The sequence below is a fragment of the Pseudophryne corroboree genome, chromosome 5 (genome assembly GCF_028390025.1).
Source record: "Pseudophryne corroboree isolate aPseCor3 chromosome 5, aPseCor3.hap2, whole genome shotgun sequence".
NCBI lineage: Eukaryota > Metazoa > Chordata > Amphibia > Anura > Myobatrachidae > Pseudophryne > Pseudophryne corroboree.
In genome coordinates this window covers 343,198,323-343,221,758 of record NC_086448.1, presented here as the reverse complement: position 1 = coordinate 343,221,758, position 23,436 = coordinate 343,198,323, and the positions used below count along the sequence as shown (strand labels likewise).

Genomic DNA, 23,436 nt, shown 5'->3' with positions numbered 1-23,436 from the left:
CCATCTAAATATATGATCTACACTGCTGTGTATGGGGCCACAGAGAGGTCAGAATGCTGACCCGAGTCCACAACCAAAAATGACTACAATGGGCACAAGAGCATCAGAACTGAACCATGGGGCAATAGAAAAAGGTAGGCTGGTCTGATAAGTCACGTTTCTTTTACGTCATGTTGATTGCCGAATGCGTATGCATTGTTTGCCTGGGGAACAGATAGCACCAGGACACACTATACTAGTTTCTCAAGCTCGGTGCTCAGGACTCCACACAGTTCATGTTTTCCAGGTCACCTGTGGATTTTTAAAATGTGACAGTTGGTGATACACAGTGCACCTGCTGGTTGACCTGGAAAACATGAATTGTATGGGGTACTGAGGACCAACTTTGAGAACTACTGCACTGTAGGAAGACGGCAAGCAGGTAGAGTCGGTGGGATTCTCTGGGCAATGTTCTGCTGGGAAACCTTAGGTCCTGGAATTGATGTGGCTGTTACTTTCAGACATACTACCTACCTAAACATTGTTGCTTGCCAAGTACACTCCATCATGGCAACAGTATTCCCTGTTGGCAATGGCCTTTTTCAGCAGAATAATGCACACTACCAGACTGCAAAAATTGTTTAGAAATGGTTTGAGGAACATGACTAGGAGTTCAAGGTGTTAACCTCCAAACTGCCCAGATATACGTTCAATCAAGCATCTATGGGGTGTGCTGGAAAACCAGTCTGAGCCATGAGGCCTCACCTTGCAACTTACAGGACGTAAAGAACCTTCTGCTAACATCTAATGCCAGATACTACAGGACACCTTCAGAGGTCTTGTGGTGTTCATGCCTCGACAGGTCAGAGCTTTTCTTGGCAGCGTGAGGGAGGACCCACACAATATTAGGCAGCTGGTTTTAATGTTATGGCTGATGGGTGTATGTTCCTGCTAAATACAGAAAGCTAAATTAACTATGACGTAGAATACAATCCTGGTAAAAAATATTATCTAAAAGAGTTCTATTTTTTTCCAATACAAATGGCATTGACTATCTGTTTGGGCGATTACACATTTGATACTTTTTCTGTGCGTAGTAGTAGTGGTCCTTTAAATAAAATAATTATACATTTTGCTTGTTTATCTTAGGAGTCCGATCACGAGGAACTACAGGTAAGACCTGGTTACAAATAGCAGCTTGTCTTTTAATAATATGCTATTACACAGATAATTCATCAAGGGCATACCAAACCAAATTGCAGAATTTAAACATAGCATGTTTTCTTTATTAGGAAACAGATTTATCATGGTTTTTACATCTCTTTAATATATAGTTTGTCTTGCATTTAACGTCTTGCGTGGTTTTTTTTCCACTGCAGTATTGTATGGTTTACCAATTTTGAGGCATTTATGATACCCTATGAATGTTGAGTTATACACCCAAAACCTAATACTCAATTCAACAATGTTTTATATATTTTTGAGTGTTACCAGTGTACGAGCCCAAAAACTAACCCTAATTTACAGCTAATATGCAGCAAGGCATATGGAAAGGGACAAGATTTTTTTTTTTTAATATAGATGTTGTTGTAGCTGTTCGAGAGAACCTCTAGTATACAAGGATAACCTAGAAAATAGGAGACACAGTTCAACAATGGCTTGAAAAATAAATTGCTAGGAAAATAGGTATGTTAATAAAAATGTACATAGATTTGGTTTATTACTAAAAATATGTTAAAAATGTGTTTTAAATGTGTTTGCATGTAAAATTATGTACATAAAATAATTTGTTCTTTGATCGCTCTTTAAAATTGTTTCATTCTAACCACTAGACCAATGTGAAAATCATTGTCTTTTGTTAGGAAGCGATGTAACTCAGTGGTAAACTTGGATTGCAAACCCTAATTCTAAACATAATGACAGGTGCTATCATGCTGAGACTTGTAGTTCCACACAGAAAAAAAATAGAAAAATGCACGTGCACACTCTAAGTACTAAGTCCATTCTATAAATGTAGCAGCTGATTGGTTGCCATAGGCAGCTTCTCCACTTGCTCACTTCTCCACTCTTTTTCACTGCTTCATGAATAGACTGTTGATTAGTGCTTTCTAATTCCATTGAGTTCTTTGCACTTGAGGAAACAGCTAAGCAAGAATCAGAAAGAATATACAGTATGCAAAACTTCTTGATGAAAAAGACCTGCACTTATTTCTCTTACGTCCTAGAGGATGCTGGGGTCCATTTCGTACCATGGGGTATAGAAGGGTCCTTTGGGAGCCACTGGCACTTTAAGAGTTTAATAGTGTGGGCTGGCCCCTCTCTCTATGCCCTTCCTACCAGACTCGATTTAGAAAATGTGCCTGGAGGAGCCGGTCACAGCTAGGGGGCTCCTAGGATTTTTTCTAGTTTTATTTGCTAACGTCCTAGAGGATGCTGGGACTCCGTAAGGACCATGGGGAATAGACGGGCTCCGCAGGAGACATGGGCACTTTAAGAAAGACTTTAGACTCTGGGTGTGCACTGGCTCCTCCTCCAGACCTCAGTTTTTAGACTGTGCCCAGAGGAAGATGGGTGCACTGCAGGGAGCTCTCCTGAGTTTCCTGCTGAGAAAGCATTTTGTTAGGTTTTTTTCTTATTTTCAGGGAGCTCTGCTGGCAACAGACTCCCTGCATCGAGGGACTAAGGAGAGAGGAGCAGACCTACTTAAATGATATGCTCTGCTTCTCGGCTACTGGACACCATTAGCTCCAGAGGGAGTGGAACACAGGTTCGTCCTGGGCGTTCATCCCAGAGCCGCGCCGCCGTTCTCCTCACAGAGCCGGAGAAAAACGAAGAAAGAAGACTACTGAGGCGGCAGAAGCCCTCGGGTGCTTCACTGAGGTCACGCACAGCACTGCAGCTGTGCGTCATTGCTCCGATACACCTCACACACTCCGGTCACTGTAAGGGTGCAGAGCGCAGGGGGGGCGCCCTGGGCAGCAATAGAATACCTCTCCTATGGCAAATGACTATATACATGTACAGGTGGGCACTGTACATGTATATAAAAGAGCCCCCGCCATATTTTATTAAGTTTGAGCGGGACAGAAGCCCGCCGCCGAGGGGGCAGGGCTTCTCCCTCAGCACTCACCAGCGCCATTTTCTCTCCACAGCACCGCTGAGAGGAAGCTCCCAGGACTCTCCCCTGCTTGACACACGGTGAAAGAGGGTTTTAAAGTAGAGGGGGGGCACATAATTGGCGATTATACATTACAGCAGCGCTACTGGGTAAACATTCTGTTTTTTTCTCCGGGGTCATATAGCGCTGGGGTGTGTGCTGGCATACTCTCTCTCTGTCTCTCCAAAGGGCCTAAAGGGGAACCTGTCTTCAGAAAAGAGTTTCCCTGTGTGTGTTGAGTGTGTCGGTACGCGTGTGTCGACATGTTTGAAGATGAAGGCTCGCCTAAGGAGGAGGGGGAGTGCATGATTGTCAGGTCGCCGTCGGCAACGCCGACACCGGACTGGATGGATATGTGGAATGTCTTGAATGCTAATGTAAATTTATTGCATAAGAGATTAGACAAGACTGAATCTAGGGATCAGTCTTGCCTGTTCCAGTGGCACCGGGACCTTCTGGGTCTCAGAAGCGCACATTATCCCAGATCACTGACACAGATACCGACACGGATTCAGATTCCAGTGTCGACTATGAGGATGCAAAATTACAGCCAAAAGTGGCTAAAGGTATTCGTTACATGATCATTGCTATTAAAGAGGTTTTGCATATTACTGAGGAACCCCCTGTCCCTGACACGAGGGTACACATGTATAAAGAGAAAAAGCCTGAGATCTCCTTTCCGTCCTCATTTGAGCTAAGCGAATTGTGCGAGAAGGCTTGGGAATCTCCAGACAGGAGACTACAAGTTCCCAAAAGGATTCTTATGGTGTATCCCTTCCCACAAAAGGACAGGATACGATGGGAATCTTCGCCTAAAGTAGACAAGGCGTTGACACGCTTATCCAAGAAGGTAGCACTGCCTTCTCAGGATACAGCTTCCCTCAATGATCCTGCGGATCGTAAGCAGAAAGTTACCATGAAGTACATTTACACACATTCTGGTACTATTGTTAGGCTGGCTATGGCATCGGCCTGGGTTTGTAGTGCTGTCGCAGCATGGACAGATTCCTTGTCTACGGAGATTGAGACCCTAGAAAAGGATACCAGTCTAATGACCCTAGAGCATATCAAGGATGCTGCGTTATATATGAGGGATGCTCAAAGAGACATTTGTTTACTAAGCTCCAGAATAAATGCTATGTCTATTTCTGCTAGGCGACTCTTGTGGACCCGACAGTGGACGGGGGATGCCGACTCAAAGCGGCATATGGAGTCGTTGCCTTACAACGGGGAGGAGTTGTTTGGAGAAGGCCTCTCGGACCTTCTCTACTGCTATGGCTGGTAAATCGAATTTTTTACCTTATGTTCCCCCACAACATACTAAGAAGGCACCTCATTACCAAATGCAGTCCTTTCGTTCAAATAAAAGCAAAAAGGTACGGGGATCGTCCTTTCTTGCCAGAGGTAAAGGCAAGGGAAAAAAGCTGCACACAGCAAGTTCCCAGGAGCAGAAGTCCCCCCCTACGTCTGCAAAATCCACCGCATGACGCTGGGACTTCCCTGGGGGGGCCAGATCAAGTGGGGGCACGTCTTCGATTTTTCAGCCACGTCTGGGTTCACTCACAGGTGGATCCTTGGGCAATAGAGATTGTTTCTCAGGGATACAGGCTGGAATTCGAAGAGTTGCCTCCTCGCCGGTTTTTCAAATCGGCTCTGCCAGCTTCTCCGTCAGAAAGGGAGTTAGTGTTAACTGCAATTCAAAAATTGTACCTGCAACAGGTGATAGTCAAGGTTCCTCTTCTCCAGCAAGGAAGGGGGTATTACTCAACCCTGTTTGTGGTTCCGAAACCGGACGGTTCGGTCAGACCCATTTTGAATCTGAAATCCCTGAACCTGTACTTGAAAAAGTTCAAGTTCAAGATGGAATCACTCAGAGCGGTCATCGCCAGCCTGGAGGGGGGGGGGGGGGGGGAATTGGATGGTTTCCCTGTACATAAAGGATGCTTACCTTCATGTTCCGATTTTTCTTCCTCACCAGGCGTTCCTGAGATTTGCGGTACAGGACTGTCATTACCAATTTCAGACGTTGCCGTTTGGGCTTTCCACGGCCCCGAGAATTTTCACCAAGGTAATGGCGGAAATGATGGTGCTCCTGCGCAAGCAGGGTGTCACAATTATCCCATACTTGGACGATCTCCTCATAAAGGCGAGATCTCGAGAGAAGTTACTGGACAGCGTGTCACTGTCAGTGAGGACATTGCAACAGCACGGCTGGATTCTCAATATTCCGAAGTCCCAGCTGGTTCCTACAACGCGTCTGACCTTTTTGGGCCTGATTCTGAACACAGAACAGAAAAAGGTTTTTCTTCCGATGGAAAAGGCTCAGGAGCTCATAGCTCTGGTCAGGAACCTATTAAAGCCAAAAAAGGTTTCAGTGCTTCACTGCACCCGTGTCCTGGGGAAGATGATGGCATCGTACGAGGCCATCCCCTTCGGCAGATTCCATGCGAGGACTTTCAATGGGACCTACTGGACAAATGGTCCGGGTCTCATTTACAAATGCATCAAAGGATCACCCTGTTACCAGAGCCAGGATATCTCTCCTGTGGTGGCTGCACAGTGCTCACTCCTGGAAGGCCGCAGGTTCGGCATTCAGGACTGGTTCCTGGTGACCACGGACGCGAGCCTCCGAGGTTGGGGAGCAGTCACACAGGGAAGAAATTTCCAAGGACTTTGGTCAAGTCAAGAGACTTGTCTTCACATTAACATCCTGGAACTAAGGGCCATAAACAACGCCCTGCGTCAAGCAGAGATCTTACTTCGCAATCGACCAGTTCTGATCCAGTCAGACAACATCACCGCAGTAGCTCATGTAAACCACCAAGGCGGCACAAGGAGCAGAGTGGCAATGGCGGAAGCCACCAGAATTCTTCGCTGTAAGCGCTCTGTCAGCAGTATTCATTCCGGGAGTGGACAACTGGGAAGCAGACTTCCTCAGCAGACACGATCTGCATCCGGGAGAGTGGGGACTTCATCAGGAAGTCTTCGCGCACATTGCAAGTCGGTGGGGACTACCCCAAATAGACATGATGGCATCCCGTCTCAACAAAAAGCTACAAAGGTATTGCGCCAGGTCAAGAGACCCTCAGGCGGTAGCTGTGGACGCCCTAGTGACACCGTGGGTGTTCCAGTCGGTATATGTGTTTCCTCCTCTTCCTCTCATACCCAAGGTGTTGAGGATAATAAGAAAAAGAGGAGTGAGAACAATTCTCATTGTTCCAGATTGGCCACGAAGGACCTGGTATCCGGATCTGCAAGAAATGCTCACAGAAGATCCGTGGCCTCTTCCTCTAAGGTAGGACCTGTTACAACAAGGTCCCTGTCTGTTCCAAGACTTACAGCGGCTGCGTTTGACGGCATGACGGTTGAACGCCGGATCCTAGCGGAAAAAGGTATTCCGGATGAGGTCATTCCTACGCTAATAAAGACTAGGAAGGACGTGACGTCTAAACATTATCACCGAATATGGCGAAAATATATTTCTTGGTGTGAGGCCAGGAATGCTTCTACGGAAGAATTCCATCTAGGCCGTTTTCTTCACTTCCTACAAACTGGAGTGAATTTGGGCCTAAAATTAGGCTCCATTAAAGTTCAGATTTCGGCCTTATCCATTTTCTTTCAAAAGGAATTGGCCTCCTTACCTGAAGTACAGACTTTTGTGAAGGGAGTACTGCATATTCAGCCTCCTTTTGTACCTCCGGTGGCGCCTTGGGACCTTAACGTGGTGTTAAGTTTCCTTAAGTCACATTGGTTTGAACCACTTAAAACAGTGGAGTTGAAATTTCTCACTTGGAAGGTGGTCATGTTGTTAGCCTTGGCTTCGGCTGGTTGAGTTTCGGAATTGGCGGCTTTATCACATAAAAGCCCCTATCTGATTTTCCATATGGATCGAGTGGAGTTGCGGACCCGTCCTCAATTCCTACCTAAGGTGGTCTCATCCTTTCATATGAACCAACCTATTGTCGTGCCTGTGGCTACACGTGACTTGGAGGATTCCGAGTCCCTTGATGTGGTCAGGGCTTTGAAAATTTACGTGGCCAGAACGGCTAGGATCAGAAAAACAGAAGCACTGTTTGTCCTGTATGCAGTCAACAAGGTTGGCGGACCTGCTTTAAAGCAGACTATTGCTCTCTGGATCTGTAACACGATTCAGCAGGCGCATTCTACGGCAGGATTGCCGTTACCGAAATCGGTTAAGGCCCATTCCACTAGGAAGGTGGGCTCGTCTTGGGCGGCTGCTACTTGGTCGGGGTCAAACACTTTTGCAAAGTTCTATAAGTTTGATACCCTGGCTGAGGAGAACCTCCTGTTTGCTCAATCGGTGCTGCAGAGTCATCCGCACTCTCCCGCCCGTTTGGGAGCTTTGGTATAATCCCCATGGTCCTTACGGAGTCCCAGCATCCTCTAGGACGTTAGAGAAAATAAGATTTTACACTTACCGGTAAATATATTTCTCGTAGTCCGTAGAGGATTCTGGGCGCCCGTCCCAAGTGCGGACTTCTTCTGCAAGACTTGTATATAGTTATTGCTTACATAAGGGTTATATTATAGTTCATCGGTTTGGACTGAGACTATGTTGTTTGTTCATACTGTTAACTGGGTAGTTTATCACAGGTTATACGGTGTGATTGGTGTGGCTGGTATGAATCTTGCCCTTGGATTAACAAAAATCCTTTCCTCGTACTGTCCATCTCCTCTGGGCACAGTTTCTCTAACTGAGGTCTGGAGGAGGGGCATAGAGGGAGGAGCCAGTGCACACCCAGAGTCTAAAGTCTTTCTTAAAGTGCCCATGTCTCCTGCGGAGCCCGTCTATTCCCCATGGTCCTTACGGAGTCCCAGCATCCTCTACGGACTACGAGAAATAGATTTACCGGTAAGTGTAAAATCTTATTTAATTTTTCTAAGAGTTGTTAGGTACAGGAAGGCTACTGGCAACAGCCTTCCTGCTTCGTGGGACTTCGTGGGGGTAGTAGGAACCAACTCTTGAAGTTAATGGTTCTCTATATCCGCTGGCAGGATACTAAGCTCCTGAGGGTGCTGTTCGCAAGCCCACGAGGCGACCACTCACTCCCGCAGCACGGCCGCCACCCCCTAACAGAGCCAGAAGAAAGAAGAGTGGTGAGTTCAGCGCCGGCGAGCCGGTTAGCGGGTCGCCGGCGGGAATGGCGGCACAAGGGTGGGAGCGCAGCTCTGTCAGGCTGCGCTCCATTAAGGCTCAGCAACATATCTATGTAGACGTGGCTGAGGGGTATCCTAGGCCAGCGAGATCACCCTAACACTGGTAAAACAACTAACAGGAGCTAATCCCGCTGTTAGCACTAAAGACCTTGGGCCAGTATAATCATAGTGTGCGGGAAGCCGCGCGCCATTACAGTGGGCGGGGCTTCTCCTCAGAGCAGATCCAGCACTCACCAGCGCCATTTTCTTCCGCAGAACGTTGAAACACACTGACAGGGAGCGCTGACCCTCCACATCACTCCAGTTACTGCGGTACCAGGGTGTTCTAGACGGGGGAGAGAGTGTAATTAGTGCTATTTAACCTATTAAGGTTATTTAGTCTGCGCCGGGCTGTTATCATAATAACTGCCCTCTGGGGCGCTGTGTGGCTGGCTCCTTATACTCTGTGACTCTCTGAAGGTACTCTGGGGGAAGCTGTGTCTGATTTTCCTGTATATGTATGTGTATATATCCACATTACCATGTCTAAGGGCTCTGTATCATGTGCTGCAGAGTGTGTATCTTCTCCTGAGGAGTCTATCCCATGTACTCAGGACTGCAATGTGCTTTCCCAACCTTCCGAATCCGAACCCCCATGGGTGAATTCTTTAAGGGGAATGATATCCCAGATTTCATCAAGGATGTCACAAAATGAGAAAGAGACGAAGTTTTTGAGAAAGTATGTAGAGGGTTTGCAGCATTCAGCTCCAACTTCCTCAAATACCCCACCTACATACCCTAAAAAACGTACACTTGCCCAAATAATGCAAGTTGACACTGATACCGACTGATACAGGGGACGGTGATGGGGATATGCAGGGGGGATGCATCCCTTGCTGAGGGGGTGCAGCTGATGATTGAAGCCATTAGGGATGTTTTGCATATTACTGAGAAGGTACCTGAGCCGAAAGAGGAATCTTATTTTACGGAAAATAAGAACTCCTCCCTCACCTTCCCTGCTTCTAAAGAGCTAAACTCTTTATTTGAAAAAATTCCAGATCCCTAAAAGAATTCTCATTGCTTTTCCTTTCCCTGAAGAGGACAGAAAGAAATGGGAAAACCCACCTATAGTAGACGCTTCTGTATCTAGGTTGCCTAAAAAGGTGGTTTTACCTATCCCTGGTTCAACCGCCCTAAAAGAGCCGGCTGACCGCAAGATTGAGACTATGCTCAAATCTCTCTACACTACTACAGGCGTGGCTTTAAGGCCCACTATTGCTTGTGCGTGGATTTCTAAAACCATAGTAAAGTGGTCAGGCACATTACTAGAGGACTTAGATACTATGGATAGACGTGACATTGATTTGTTTTTGCGTCACATACAGGATTCTGCTGGGTTCATGGTGGAGGCCATGAAAGACTTTGGAATGCTGAGTGCAAGGGCTACTTCCATGGTCTCAGCACGCAGAGGACTCTGGTTACGCCAATGGACTGCGGATGCAGTATCTAAGAAAAGTGTGGAGAACCCCTACTTAAGGGAATTCAGATTCAAGATGGAGTCTCTGAGAGCGGTGATCTCAGGTCTGGAGGAGGGGGAATTCCTAGTATCCCTCAATATCAAGGATGCATACCTTCACATTCCGATCTGGCCGCCTCACCAGGCTTATCTCAGATTTGCGCTGCTGGATTGTCACTATCAGTTGCAGGCACTACCTTTTGGTCTCTCCACAGCACCGAGGGTGTTTACTAAGGTCATCGCAGAGATGATGCTACTCCTTCGCTGACAAGAAGTGAACATAATTCCATCTAAAAAGCAAAAGTAGAGGACTGCGCTCGTAAGCTACTCCTAATCGACTAAAGCAGCTAGGGAGTGTAAATGAGGATATCCACTATCCCCACAAGATTACTGATAGAAAAAAGAAGAATGTCTCCCAGCGCTATTGTTGTTAGGTGTATAGTAGTTAATTAATGGTGATATTAGCACAAAAAATAAAAGTACTCATAAAATCAATGTTGATTTAAAAATCTATATGATATTTTATTAATACAAGAAAAAACAGTTTTCCAACAAAATATCTTGTTCCCTAAAAGTGATCCTAATACCGGTATACACAATACAATCACATACAACATTAAACATATAAGTATATCAGTGATACGCTAGATGGCGATTTATTCACTAGGTAGGAGTTTTATTTTCCTCAGGAAGCCTGCGGTGCCAGGCGAAACTAGTAGATTGCGGAGCTATCTGATATGTCTGCCGGCAGACACCTGTTCCAGCAACCATCCTGCGACCTTGAAGTAAGTGTCTTCCAATAACTTTGGACATTTCCTAGTAAGGATTTGAGGATCTTTGACTGCATGTGCTAATTACCATTCTGGAAAAGAATCCACAGCAAGCAGCAGGGATTAATCAAGACTTTTGGAATAAATTCCATACATAACAAGGGACTGTGATACAAATACCACATATATATACCTGCTTTTACCTGAGGAAAATAAAACTCCTACCTAGTGAATAAATCGCCATCTAGCGTATCACTGATATACTTATATGTTTAATGTTGTATGTGATTGTATTGTGTATACCGGTATTAGGATCACTTTTAGGGAACAAGATATTTTGTTGGAAAACTGTTTTTTCTTGTATTAATAAAATATCATATAGATTTTTAAATCAACATTGATTTTATGAGTACTTTTATTTTTTGTGCTAATATCACCATTAATTAACTACTATACACCTAACAACAATAGCGCTGGGAGACATTCTTCTTTTTTCGAACATAATTCCATATCTGGACGATCTGCTGATAAAAGCATCGTCCAGGGAGAGGTTGTTGCAGAGTATTGCTCTCTCAACTCGACTACTCCAGGATCATGGGTGGATCCTGAACCTTCCAAAGTCACATTTGGAGCCAACAAGAAGACTACCCTTCCTGGGGATGATACTCAACATGGAAATGCAGAGGGTGTTTCTGCCGTTGGAGAAAGCGTTGGTGATCCAATCAATGGTACAGGTTGTCCTGAAGCCAGCCCGGGTTTCGGTTAATCAGTGCATTCGCCTTCTGGGGAAGATGGTAGCCTACTACGAGGCTCTTCAGTACGGAAGGTTCCATGCGCGGTCATTCCAGCTAGATCTCCTAGACAAATGGTCGGGATCACACCTTCACATGCACCAGCGGATACACCTGTCGCCGAAAGCCAGAATTTCGCTCCTCTGGTGGCTGCAAACTTCTCACCTACTCGAAGGCCGCTGGTTCGGGATTCAGAATTGGATCCTTCTAACCACGGATGCAAGTCTCAGAGGTTGGGGAGCGGTCACCCAAGGGGAAAAGTTCCAAGGAAAGTGGTCAAGTCTGGAGTCCATACTTCCGATAAACATTCTGGACCTAATTGCCATATACAACGGCCTTCTACAAGCAGCACATCTTCGGCAAGATCGGGCCATACAGGTCCAGTCGGACAATGTCACGACAGTGTCTTACATAAACTGTCAGGGCAGAAAAAAGAGCAGAGCGGCAATGTCAGAGGTAACAAGAATCATCCTCTGGGCAGAAAAGCACGCAGAAAAGCACGCAGTGGCGCTATCAGCACTCTTCATTCCGGGAGTGGACAACTGGGAAGCGGACTTCCTCAGCAGACACAATCTCCATCCAGGAGAATGGGACCTCCATCCGGACGTGTTCGCAGAGGTGACAAGCCTATGGGGTGTACCTCAAGTAGACATAATGGCCTCTCGTCTCAACGAGTAGCTTCGGAGGTACTGTTCCAGGTTGAGGGACCCACAGGCAGTGACGGTGGACGCACTGGTAACTCCGTGGGTGTTCCAGTCGGTGTATGTGTTCCCTCCACTTCCACTCATCCCAAGGATTCTCAAACTAATAAAAAGAACAAGAGTTCAGGTAATCCTCATTGCTCCGGACTGGCCAAGGAGGGTTTGGTACGCAGATCTTCTGAAATTGAGGATCCGAGGCTTCTTCCTCTCCGTGAGAACCTTCTGCAACAGGGGCCATTCGCTTATCAAGACTTACCGAGCTACGTTTGACAGCCTGGAGGTTTAATGCCAGATCTTAGCTCGGAAGAGCATTCCGAAAAAGGTCATTCCTACCCTAATACAAGCTAGGAAGGTAGTTGCGTCTAAACATTACCATCGAATTTGGAAAAAGTATGTGTCTTGGTGTGAATCCAAGAAGTTTCCAACGGAGTTTCAACTTGGACGGTTTCTCCTCTTTCTGCAAGCAGATGTGGATGTGTGCCTATGTTTGGGCTCCATAAAAGTCCAGATTTCGGCCTTGTCCATTTTCTTCCAGAAACAATTGGCTGCCCTCCCTGAGGTTCAGACATTCTTGAAAGGGGTTCTGCACATCCAACCACCCTTTGTGCCTCCTACGGCACCTTGGGATCTTAATGTGGTGCTGCAGTTCCTGCAATGGGATTGGTACGAACCTTTGCAGGAGGTGGACTTCAAGTTTCTTACTTGGAAGGCGGTCACACTGTTGGCATTGGCATCTGCTAGACGTGTGTCAGAATTAGGGGCATTGTCATGCAAGAGCCCCTATTTGATTTTCCATGAAGATAGGGCTGAGCTCAGAAAGCGTCAGCAGTTTCTTCTAAAGTCAGCTTTTCATATCAACCAACCTATTGTGGTGCCAGTGGCTACTGACTCCTCAATTACCTCAAAGTCCTTGGATGTGGTGAGGGCTTTGAAAATTTATGTGACGAGAACTTCTCGTCACAGGAAGTCTGACTCTTTATTTGTCCTTTATGATCCCAACAAGGTTGGGTGTCCTGCTTCTAAGCAGACGATTTCTCGTTGGATCAGGTTTACTATCCAGCATGCTTATTCTACGGCAGGTTTGCCGTGTTCAAAATCTGTTAAGGCCCACTCTACTCGTAAAGTGGGTTCTTCCTGGGCGACTGCCTGGGGTGTCTCGGCTTTACAGCTTTGCCGAGCAGCTACTTGGTCTGGGTCGAACACGTTTGCTAAGTTCTACAAGTTCGATACTTTGGCCTCTGAAGACCTAAAGTTTGGTCAATCAGTACTGCAGGAACCTCAGCACTCTCCCTCCCATACTGGGAGCTTTGGTACATCCCCATGGTACTAAATGGACCCCAGCATCCTCTAGGACGTAAGAGAAAAAAGGATTTGAATTACCTACCAGTAAATCCTTTTCTCGTAGTCCGTAGAGGATGCTAGGCGCCCGCCCAGTGCTTCATATTCCTGCATTGTTACTTCGTTCAGTATTGTTGTTTCAGCCGTTGCTGAACTGCTCCAAGTTGGTTACCTTGGCTTTCCTTTTTGTTATGTGTGAGCTGGTGTCAATCTCACCACTATCTGTGTATTTCCTTCTCTCAAAGTATGTCCGTCTCCTCGTGCACAGTTTCTAGATTGAGTCTGGTAGGAGGGGCATAGAGGGAGGGTCCAGCCCACACTATTAAACTCTTAAAGTGCCAATGGCTCCCAAAGGACCCGTCTATACCCCATGGTACTAAATGGACCCCAGCATCCTCTACAGACTATGAGAAAAGGATTTACCGGTAGGTAATTAAAATCCTATTATAATACAGGCGATTGTTTCTACTTTAAATACTTGTTTAAACCATTTTACCTTCTTTATCTTTAATTATTATGATTTGGTTTGTACATATGACAACATAGCTACAAACACTACTCATTATAGCTTAATGGTAGTGCTTTATGCAGTTATGAATATTGGGAACACAGCACTGACTATGTCTTTACGGATAATTCTATTTCTTGTTTAGACACAGCTGGCGATGAAAAGCACACAATTAAATGAAGCTAAATTGAAAGAACAGGAACTAAAGGAAAAGGTAATGTGAAATTTTACATTTATTTTCTAATTTAATATTTTCCTGTAGAATTTTTTCAGTACGAAAAAGTGAATGTTCTCTCACTGTTTATAGCAATTTTTTGCTTAAAGATAATGTACATTTCTTCTTCAGGGTCCATGGGCATCCACAGGGATAACATCGTCAGTGTAGGTGGTTGGAGGGGATTGGGCACCAAACAGTTAAGCTTTTGAGCTCCCAGGATGCTCTGGTCTCTCTCCCCCCCCCACCCCCCTCCCAATAATATCCCGCCCCCTACCTAGGCTATCCAGTTTTGCTTTGGTGCCAGCAGCAGACGTATGCACCATTTAACAGCCATATGCACCATTTAACAGTGGGGCTGCTTTTATTTTATGATTTCTTTTAATTTTTTTTTCTACTGTAGAGCAAGCAGCGCTAGGCTGTCCTGGGGGACGACAGCGCTGCTACTCCTTCAACTCCCCTCAACACCAGTAAGTGGTCTGGTGATTCCGACGGGCACCACGGAGCTACTGCTGGCAAACACCCTGGGGACCCACAGGCTGCAGTTGGAGAACTGGGAGATAGATAAGGCAGGTCCCCGAGTCTTTATTTCAGTCTCCCCTTCAGTCGCGGAGATGGACCAGAGACGCTGATGTGGGCAACCCCATAAGTCCACCAGGACAGTATTATACTGGCGCTGGGGCATTTTTAGAGGCCAATGGCCCCTGGAGGTTAACGTCAGCATAGGGGAGGTCATCTCTCCCCTAGCAGCCCCTCCCCTGGCTTAGAGCATGATTCCACTTTGGCTTCCCACCACTGAGCTGCTCTGCCCTCCCCCTCAGAGACACTCAGCGTCCATTTTCACATCAGTGCTTATGCTGCAGATCTCGGGGAATGCTGGTTCCAGTCTCCCTGTAGACCTCTCCCAAGGGCCAGGTTATACAGCGCTAAATCCTACCAGCCACTGCGGTCTGAGTAGTTTATTTTAGTGCACATGCAATTGTATATTTATATATAAATATGCATTGTATGGGACTTGTGCTAGTCTGTGATTTCCCCACTGTCAGTTATAACTGTTCATACTGTTTCTATAACCCTAGATACCGATGTATAGGTGTTCACATTATTTCTCACTACTTTTTGTACTATACTGTTACTATGTCCTCCAGCGGCAAAGGTAACAAGCAGACTGCTGCTCGTATGCTGGTCTCATACAAGTCCTGTTCAGCTACATTGTCCCCTCGGGACACTGTACAAGATGATCTGTGTGCATCTTTCTTTATACCATCTACCCAGCCTGCCCCACCAGCAGGATCCCCCTTTTCATAGGTTTTGTCACAGATAGTGGACCGCTTAGCAGCTCCCAATTTGCCTCCCCCTATGGGATTCCCACAGCAGTTAGAACTTGCTTTACCAGTCCCCTCTCTGCCTCCCCCCTTGGTGGATGTACTGTCTCACTCAGGGGTAGATTTATTAAGCCTGGTGAAGTGATAAAGTGGAACGTGATAACGCACCAGCCAGTCAGCTCCTAACTGTCGTTTTTCAAACCCAGCCTGTAACATGGAAGTTAGGAGCTGATTGACTGGTGCGTTATCACCTTCCACTTTATCACTTCACCAGGCTTAATAAATCTGCCCCTCTGTTCAGAATCTGGCTAAAACTTCTGTCACCATTCAGTAGATGTTACAGAGTGACAGTTCCTTAGCCACCAAAGCACATAGGCATACTGTTCCATCCTCACAATCTACGTAGCTTTCAGATTCTGATGTATCCTCTGGTGAGGCAGATGTCTCTCCCTCAGGAGAGGAGAAACGCCATTCTACACTGGATGTTCCCGAGCTAGTGCAGGTGGTCTAATCTGTTCAGGAAATAGAGGAGGAGGAGCCCGCTCCTAAGCCAAAAGCCCTGCTATTCAAACGCCAAAAGGTTATTATGGCTGAATTTCCGCTCACTGGCCTCCTAGTAAGAAGTTTCAGATACCAAAAAGACTAGCTTCTTTTCTCTTGCATCCTAGAGGATAGGAGGGTTCCATTTAGTACCATGGGGTATAGACTGGTCCACTAGGAGCCATGGGCACTTTAAGAATTTGATAGTGTGGGCTGGCTCCTTCCTCTATGCCCCTCCTACCAAACTCAGTTTAGAAAATGTGCCCGGAGGAGCCGGTCACACTTATGGAAGCTCCTGAAGAGTTTTCTGCATTTATTTTATCTGTTTGTTATTTTCAGGCATGACTGACTGGCACCAGCCTGCCTGCTTCGTGGGACTTACAGGGGGGTAACGGACCAACCTCTTAAAGGGTTAATGGTCCTGCTCCCCGCTGACAGTACACTAGCATTGGTCTCTCAACCAGACTTCTCCAGGATCACGGGTGGATTCTGAACCTTCCGAAATCTCACCTAGAGCCAACACAGAGGCTTCCATTCCTGGGAATGATACTGGACACGGAGTCGCAGAAGGTGTTCCTTCCGTTTGAAAAGGCATTAGTAATCCAGTCGATGGTTCGGGATGTCCTGAAGCCAACCTGGATATCCGTGCATCTATGCATTCGCCTTCTCGGGAAAATGGTAACCTCTTACGAGGCGCTTCAATACAGAAGGTTTCACGCAAGACCCTTCCAGCTCGATCTGTTGGACAAATGGTCCGGATCGCATCTTCACATGCACCAGAGGATCCATCTGTTGCCAAGAGCCAGGATCTCCCTTCTGTGGTGGCTACAGACTTCTCATCTCCTCGAGGGTCAGAGGTTCGGAATTCAGAACTGGATTCTGTTAACCACAGACGCAAGCCTCAGAGGTTGGGGAGCAATCACCCAGGGAGTGCAGTTTCAAGGAAGATGGTGAAGGCAAGAAGTCATTCTTCCAATCAGCATTCTGGAACTCAGGGCCTTATACAACGCCTTTCTGCAGGCCTCATATCTTCTTCAAGATCAGGCCATTCAGGTCCAGTCGGACAATGTGACGGCAGTAACGTACATAAACCAACAGGGCGGAACGAAAAGCAGTGCAGCAATGTCAGAGGTGTCAAGAATTCTCCTCTGTGGCATTGTCAGCGGTCTTCATTCCGGGAGTAGACAACTGGGAAGCAAACTTCCTCAGTAGACACGACCTGTACCCGGGGGATTGGGGCCTTCATCCAGAGGTGTTCAGGTACTTGACACGTCTGTGGGGATATCTACAAATCGACATGATGGTCTCTCGTCTCAACAAGAAGCTCAAGTGGTTTTGTTCCAGGTCAAGAGACACACAGGTAGTGGCGGTAGACGCTCTGACGACTCCATGGGTCTATCAAATGGTGTACATGTTTCCTCCACTTCCTCTGATCCCAAGGATTCTGAAAACAATAAGAAGGGAAAAGGTTCAAGCAATACTAATTTCTCCGGATTGGCCAAGAAGGGCCTGGTACGCGGATCTTGTGGAGATGCTCCTCGAAGATCCGTGGCCTCTACCTCTTTGCGAGGATCTTCTGCAACAGGGCCCGTTTATCTATCAAGACTTACCGCGGCTACGGTTGATGGCATGGAAGTTGAACGGCTGATTCTAGCCAGGAGAGGGATCCCTGACAAGGTTATCCCAACTATGATCCAAGCCAGGAATGGGGTAATATCTAAACATTACCACCGTATTTGGAAGAAATACTTCTCTTGGTGTGAGAGCAGAAATTATTCTGCGGTGGAATTTCATCTGGGACATTTCTCTTACGTGGGGTATAGACTGGTCCACCAGGAGCCACTGGCACTTTAACAGTTTGAGAGTGTGGGCTTGCTCCTCCCTCTATGCCCCTCCTACCAGACTCAGTTTAGAAAATGTGCCCGGAGGAGCCGGTCACAGCTATAGGAGCTCTATTGAGCTTTTCAAGTTAAAGTTAGTTTAGAGTTTGTTTTTTTTTTTACAGGAGGCTGTTGGCAACAGCCTGCCTGCAGCGTGGGACTAAGGGGGGGGGGCAGTGTCCGCCCTGCGGGGTCTGAGCTACTGACTCCGCTGACTGGACACAGAGCTCCAGAGGGGTCGGAGCATTCTCCGCCACAGGGGACCACTCGCCCCAGCAGCATGCTGCCAACTTCTTACAGAGCTGAAGAGTGGTGAGTGAGACACCGACCCCCCTAGCCAAGCGGGGGACCGGTGTGAAGATGGCGGCAACGGGAAGGGAGCGCAGTATTAAGTGCGCTCCTATGAAGGTCCAGAGGCACATGGTGCGGCGCTGTGAGGGGCGCCCTGGGCCAGCGCTTACCCCCACACTGGTCAGCAAGGCTGTCGGGGTCCGCGGATCTCAGCCAGCACCTCAGGACCTCAGGCCAGTATAATCTATGAAGAGCGGGAAGACAGCGCCATTAAGGGGGCGGAGCTTCTCCTCAGAGCGGACCCAGCAGCGTTCCAGCGCCATTTTCATCCCTGCACAGCGCTTGATGGAAGAACAGGTCCCTCCACAGCAACTCCAGCTATCAGTACACAGTACCAGGGAGTTGTAGAAGGGAGGGGAGGCTGTAATACAACTGTCTCTCCTATTAAGGGACACAGTCTGCGCTGGTAAGGGGTCTCCCTTTACTGAAAGCGCTGTGGTGTGGGTTGGCTCCGATCTCTGTGTCTCTCTTGCCATTCTTGGGGGGGAAACTTTGTCTGCCCCCACGTGTGTGTGTGTGTGTGTGTGTGTGTGTGTGTGTGTGTGTGTGTGTGGTGTTTGCTGGTCTCCTTTAGCTATGTCCAGGGACACTGTGTTATATGCTGCAGAGGATTTATCCTCCCAGGATGATCCCATTCCATGTAATCAGGATAGCACTGGTTTAGCACAGATACCAGCAAGGGAACCAGAGTGGTTTTCCTCTATCAAATCTTGGATTTCTCAGATTTCTGACAGGGTTGCAAGTAATGAATCTGCAACCCAGGTATTACAGAGCTCTATGGCAGTATGGCCGGTTTCTGGTACCTCAGGACGCCCCGCTATATACCCCCACAAACATGCGCTTGTGCAGGTCACGCAAGACAATACGGATACCGATTCTGACACTACAGATGGTGATGGGGATGTGTTGCGGGGGTCCGCATCTCTTGCAAAGGGGGTGCAATTGTTGATAGAGGCTATCAGGGATGTGTTTAATGTTAATGATACCACACCTGAGCAGGTTGAGGAGGCCTTTTTCACTGAAAATAAAAAAGCCTCGCTAACCTTTCCTGCGTCAAAGGAATTGAATGCTATTTTTGAAAAAGCATGTGAAAACCCTGAGAAAAAATTCCAGGTCCCTAAAAGTTTCCAGGTGGCATTTCCTTTCCCTGAGGAGGATAGGAAAAAATGGGAAAAACCGCCTATTGTTGACGCCTCTGTGTCCAGACTGTCAAAGAAGGTGGTTTTACCTGTTCCAGGATCTACCGCCTTAAAGGAGTCGGCTGATAGGAAAATTGATAACACGCTTAAATCAATGTATACTGCTTCAGGGGCCATATTACGTCCCACTATTGCTACTGCATGGATTGCAAAGGCAATAGTAAAGTGGTCAGTGATCACGCTGAGCCCCCAAAAAAGTGGGTCCCAGGAACCCCTCACTTTTAAAAATTGGGGTCCTTCCTGTCCTTTTCTCTGTCCCATTGGACTGAAGGTTCTTATTAATCTTATTAATGATTTGGACACTACAAAAGTGTTGCAAGGGGGAGAGGGGGTGACAGTGCTGCTGGGCTGTGTAGCATACAGGACACTCTGCACCAGAGCTGTAAGTAGACATTTTGGTGCCCTTCAGCAGAAAGGGAATTTGTGCTCCCCTCCCACAATCTAAAACATGGAGGGTGCGCGCCACATAATCGTGCCAATTCACATACCTCACAGTAGTGCTGCTTATACACATTGCACCAGGTAGAACCTCCTATACACACTGCGCCAGGTAGAGCACGTTATACATATTGCACCAGACAGCACGTTATACACTTTGCGTCAGGTAGAGCACATTATACACTTTGTGCCAGGCAGAGCACTTTATACACATTGCACCAGGTAGAGCACGTTACACACTGCGCCAGGTAGAACACATTCTACATATTGCACCAGGTAGAGCACGTTATACACATTGCACCAGGTAGAGCACGTTACACATTGCGCCAGGTAGAACACATTCTACACATTGCACCATGTAGAGCACGTTATACACATTGCACCAGGTAGAGCACGTTATACACATTGCGCCAGTTAGAGCACGTTATACACTTTACACCAGGTTGAGCACGTTATACACATTACACCAGGTAGGGCAATATACACATTGCACCTGGTAGAGCAAGTTATACACATTGCGCCGGACAGAGCACATTATACACATTGCACAAGGACAATAATGGAAAATGTGCAGTGGAAAACGTCACAATTAACATTTAATGATATGAACGTAAATCCGAGGCTGTTCGCAGATAGTGACCTCAGTAGTATATTATGGAGAAAATTAAAACCTTTCCTTACCATATAAAAAAAAAAAAGAGGACATGATCAATTGTCATTTTGAAACACAAATAATCCTGCTAAGAGCAATGTAATGCCAACCTAAACAACATGACATGTAATAAAATAATTAAAAAGCTGAAACCCTCTACAAAACACCTATACATAATTAGCAATATCGTGCTTGGCAAGGTCTCTCCAGCTGTGTTGGCACTACAAGTCCAAGCACATCCACTTGACAAGATATGCTGGGACTTGTAGTCCCACCACATTTGGACAGGCACAGGCATTATACAGCATTATGGTTACCGAGGACCCCCAAGATTGCTTACTTATTTTTATAGAGCTCTAGGACCCAGATTGCATGGGACTCACAGAAGTTAGCCCCAGGACCAGGCTATACTGGCATCTAATCACCCCCTGCAGCACTCTGCGACTCAACTGTCACACACACACTCCCCGGCAGTTAGCCGTACACTTTGTCCGGGAGTTGTGCCATGCCGGACCCCATGGGGAGCCCCCAGTGGCGTTCACAAGCGGTCCACCCACCATATCAGCTCCCCGTGGGAACCCCGCAGTGGTCATAACAGTGAAAACACAGCCACCACAGCATTGCCAGCACCCCTCCCCTCAGATCGCAGCAACGCGGGAAGCCCTGCCCCCTCAGCAAGACCAGTCTAACACGGCCGTGACTAACACGCGTCACGGCCGGCACCTAATCACCCGCAGCGGAAACAGGCAGGCAGCTACCGCATAGCCAGCCCACCTCCCGCCAGAGACGCCAGACCGGCGTCCGTGATCGAGCAGGTAAAGCTGGGCTTAGTGAGAGGGGCTTCCCGCGGTGCCGTCTGAGGCGGTGGCCGCACTGCCGCACTTGGTTTGAGGAACCCTTAAAGCAAGCGCGGCAATGCGCCCGCCGCCTCAGACGGCACCGCGGAAAGCCCCTCTCGCTAAGCCCAGCTTTACCTGCTCAATCACGAACGCCGAACCCTGCATTGTGCCACATCGACAGCACTCCCCAGACACTGTGGCAACCCCCCCTGTTGAGCAACTTAGCCCAGCCACCACCTGCTCCCGCTTCACTCACCCGCCATGAGCAGCGCCATGCACAGGAGCGGCGTCAAAGAGGAGGGGAAAGGGTCCATCTCCTCTTTATATCATTCAGCCGGGGCCAGCATCAATCAATCATTGAAATCCCCCTTAGGGATTGGCTAATGAGGAGCGCGTCCCTGGGGACCCACCCACTTTAGAAACTTGAGTCCCAGGTCTTCAAAATCGGGTAAAAAACGCGCCATGGCACATTTTTGCGATCACTGGTGGTCGGCTACCTTTCTTGAGGATTTGGATACTATGGATAGGGATGACGTTGCATTGTATTTACGCAAAATACATGATTCTGCAGGTTTTATGGTAGAATCCATGAAAGACCTGGGTTCCATGACTGCAGTAATTTCTTCCATGTCTGTTTCAGCTCGTCGGGGACTGTGGCTGCGCCAGTGGTCGGCCGACGCGGAATCCAGAAGGAGTCAGGCTCTCTTTGAGGAAGCTCTAGACACGTGGTGTGAGACACTGGGCTCCACAGGGAATAACATTGGGGGTGTAGAGTAGGATCTTGATCCGAGGCACCAACAGGCACAAAGCTTTGACTGTTCCCAAGATGCATATCGCCGCCTCCTCTATAACCCCGCCTCCGTGCACAGGAACTCTGTTTTTGTTAACCTATCCAATGCAGTAGCAGGTAAAAGACAACAATCGTTAGTAGCCACATACACCACACACACAGGAGAGGGTGTCAGCGGCTAATGCCATACCAACCCAAAGAAGCTAAGTGCGTCAGGGTGGGCGCCCTGTGGAGCCCAGTGTACCTCGCGGAAAGAGATTTAACAACAGTAAGTTCTTTCCATAAATCTTGTTTTCTGCTGCGGGGTACACTGGGCTCCACAGGGAATAACATCGGGGATGTCCTAAAGCAGTTCCTTATGGGAGGGGACGCAAGAACCCGGCGTCCAAAGGAAGCATCCTGGGAGGCGGAAATATCAAAGGCATAGAACCTTTGGAACGTGTTCACTGAGGACCACGTAGCCGCCTTGCACAATTGTTCAAGGGTCGCACCACGGCGGGACGCCCAAGAAGGCCTTAATGGTAGCAGGAGCTGGAAGACCAGCCTGTACATAAGCATGTGCAATTACCATTCTAATCCACCTGGCCAAGGTCTGCTTATTAGCAGGCCAGCCACGTTTGTGAAAATCAAACAGTACGAAGAGAGATTCAGACTTCCGAATGGAAACCGTTCTCTTCACATAGATACGGAGAGCCCACACCACATCCAAAGACCGCTCTCCAGAAGACAACTCCTGAGAATCAAAGGCAGGAACCACAATCTCCTGGTTAAGGTGGAAGGAGGACACCACCTTAGGTAGGTAACCAGGGCGTGTTCTAAGAACTGCCCGATCACGGTGAAAAATCAGATTGGGGGACTTACAGGATAAGGCACCCAAGTCTGAAACGCGTCTAGCAGAAGCAATGGCTAGCAGAAACAAGACCTTAAGGGAAAACCACTTAATATCCACGGATGCAAGAGGTTCAAATGGAGATTCTTGCAAGACCTCCAAAACCACCGACAAATCCCAAGGGGCCACAGGCGGCACATAAGGAGGCTGAATGCGCAACAAACCCTGAGTGAAGGTATGAACCTCAGGCAGAGATGCAATTTCTCTCTGAAACCATACCGACAAGGCAGAAATATGAACCGTGAGGGTGGCCAGACGAAGACCTAAGTCCAGGCCTTGCTCTAGAAAAGCCAAAGGTTTGGCTGTACTAAACTTGTAAGCGTCAAGATTGTTATTCGCGCACCAAGCAAAGTAAGAATTCCAGACCCTATAGTAAATCCGAGCAGAAGCCGGCTTATGGGC

At 47.5% G+C, this 23,436-nt stretch overlaps 1 protein-coding gene across 8 annotated transcripts in view; it reads left to right on the top strand.

Moving 5' to 3' along the window:
* The window catches only part of GOLGA4 (golgin A4), a 347,782-nt gene that overhangs the window by 281,029 nt on the left and 43,317 nt on the right, over positions 1–23,436 (top strand). For all 8 annotated transcript variants that reach the window (XM_063922581.1, XM_063922575.1, XM_063922574.1 and 5 more), the window contains 2 exons: positions 1,129–1,152; positions 14,063–14,131. In XM_063922581.1, coding sequence (XP_063778651.1) covers positions 1,129–1,152; positions 14,063–14,131 — 93 coding nt within the window. The remainder of the gene's footprint in view (positions 1–1,128; positions 1,153–14,062; positions 14,132–23,436) is intronic.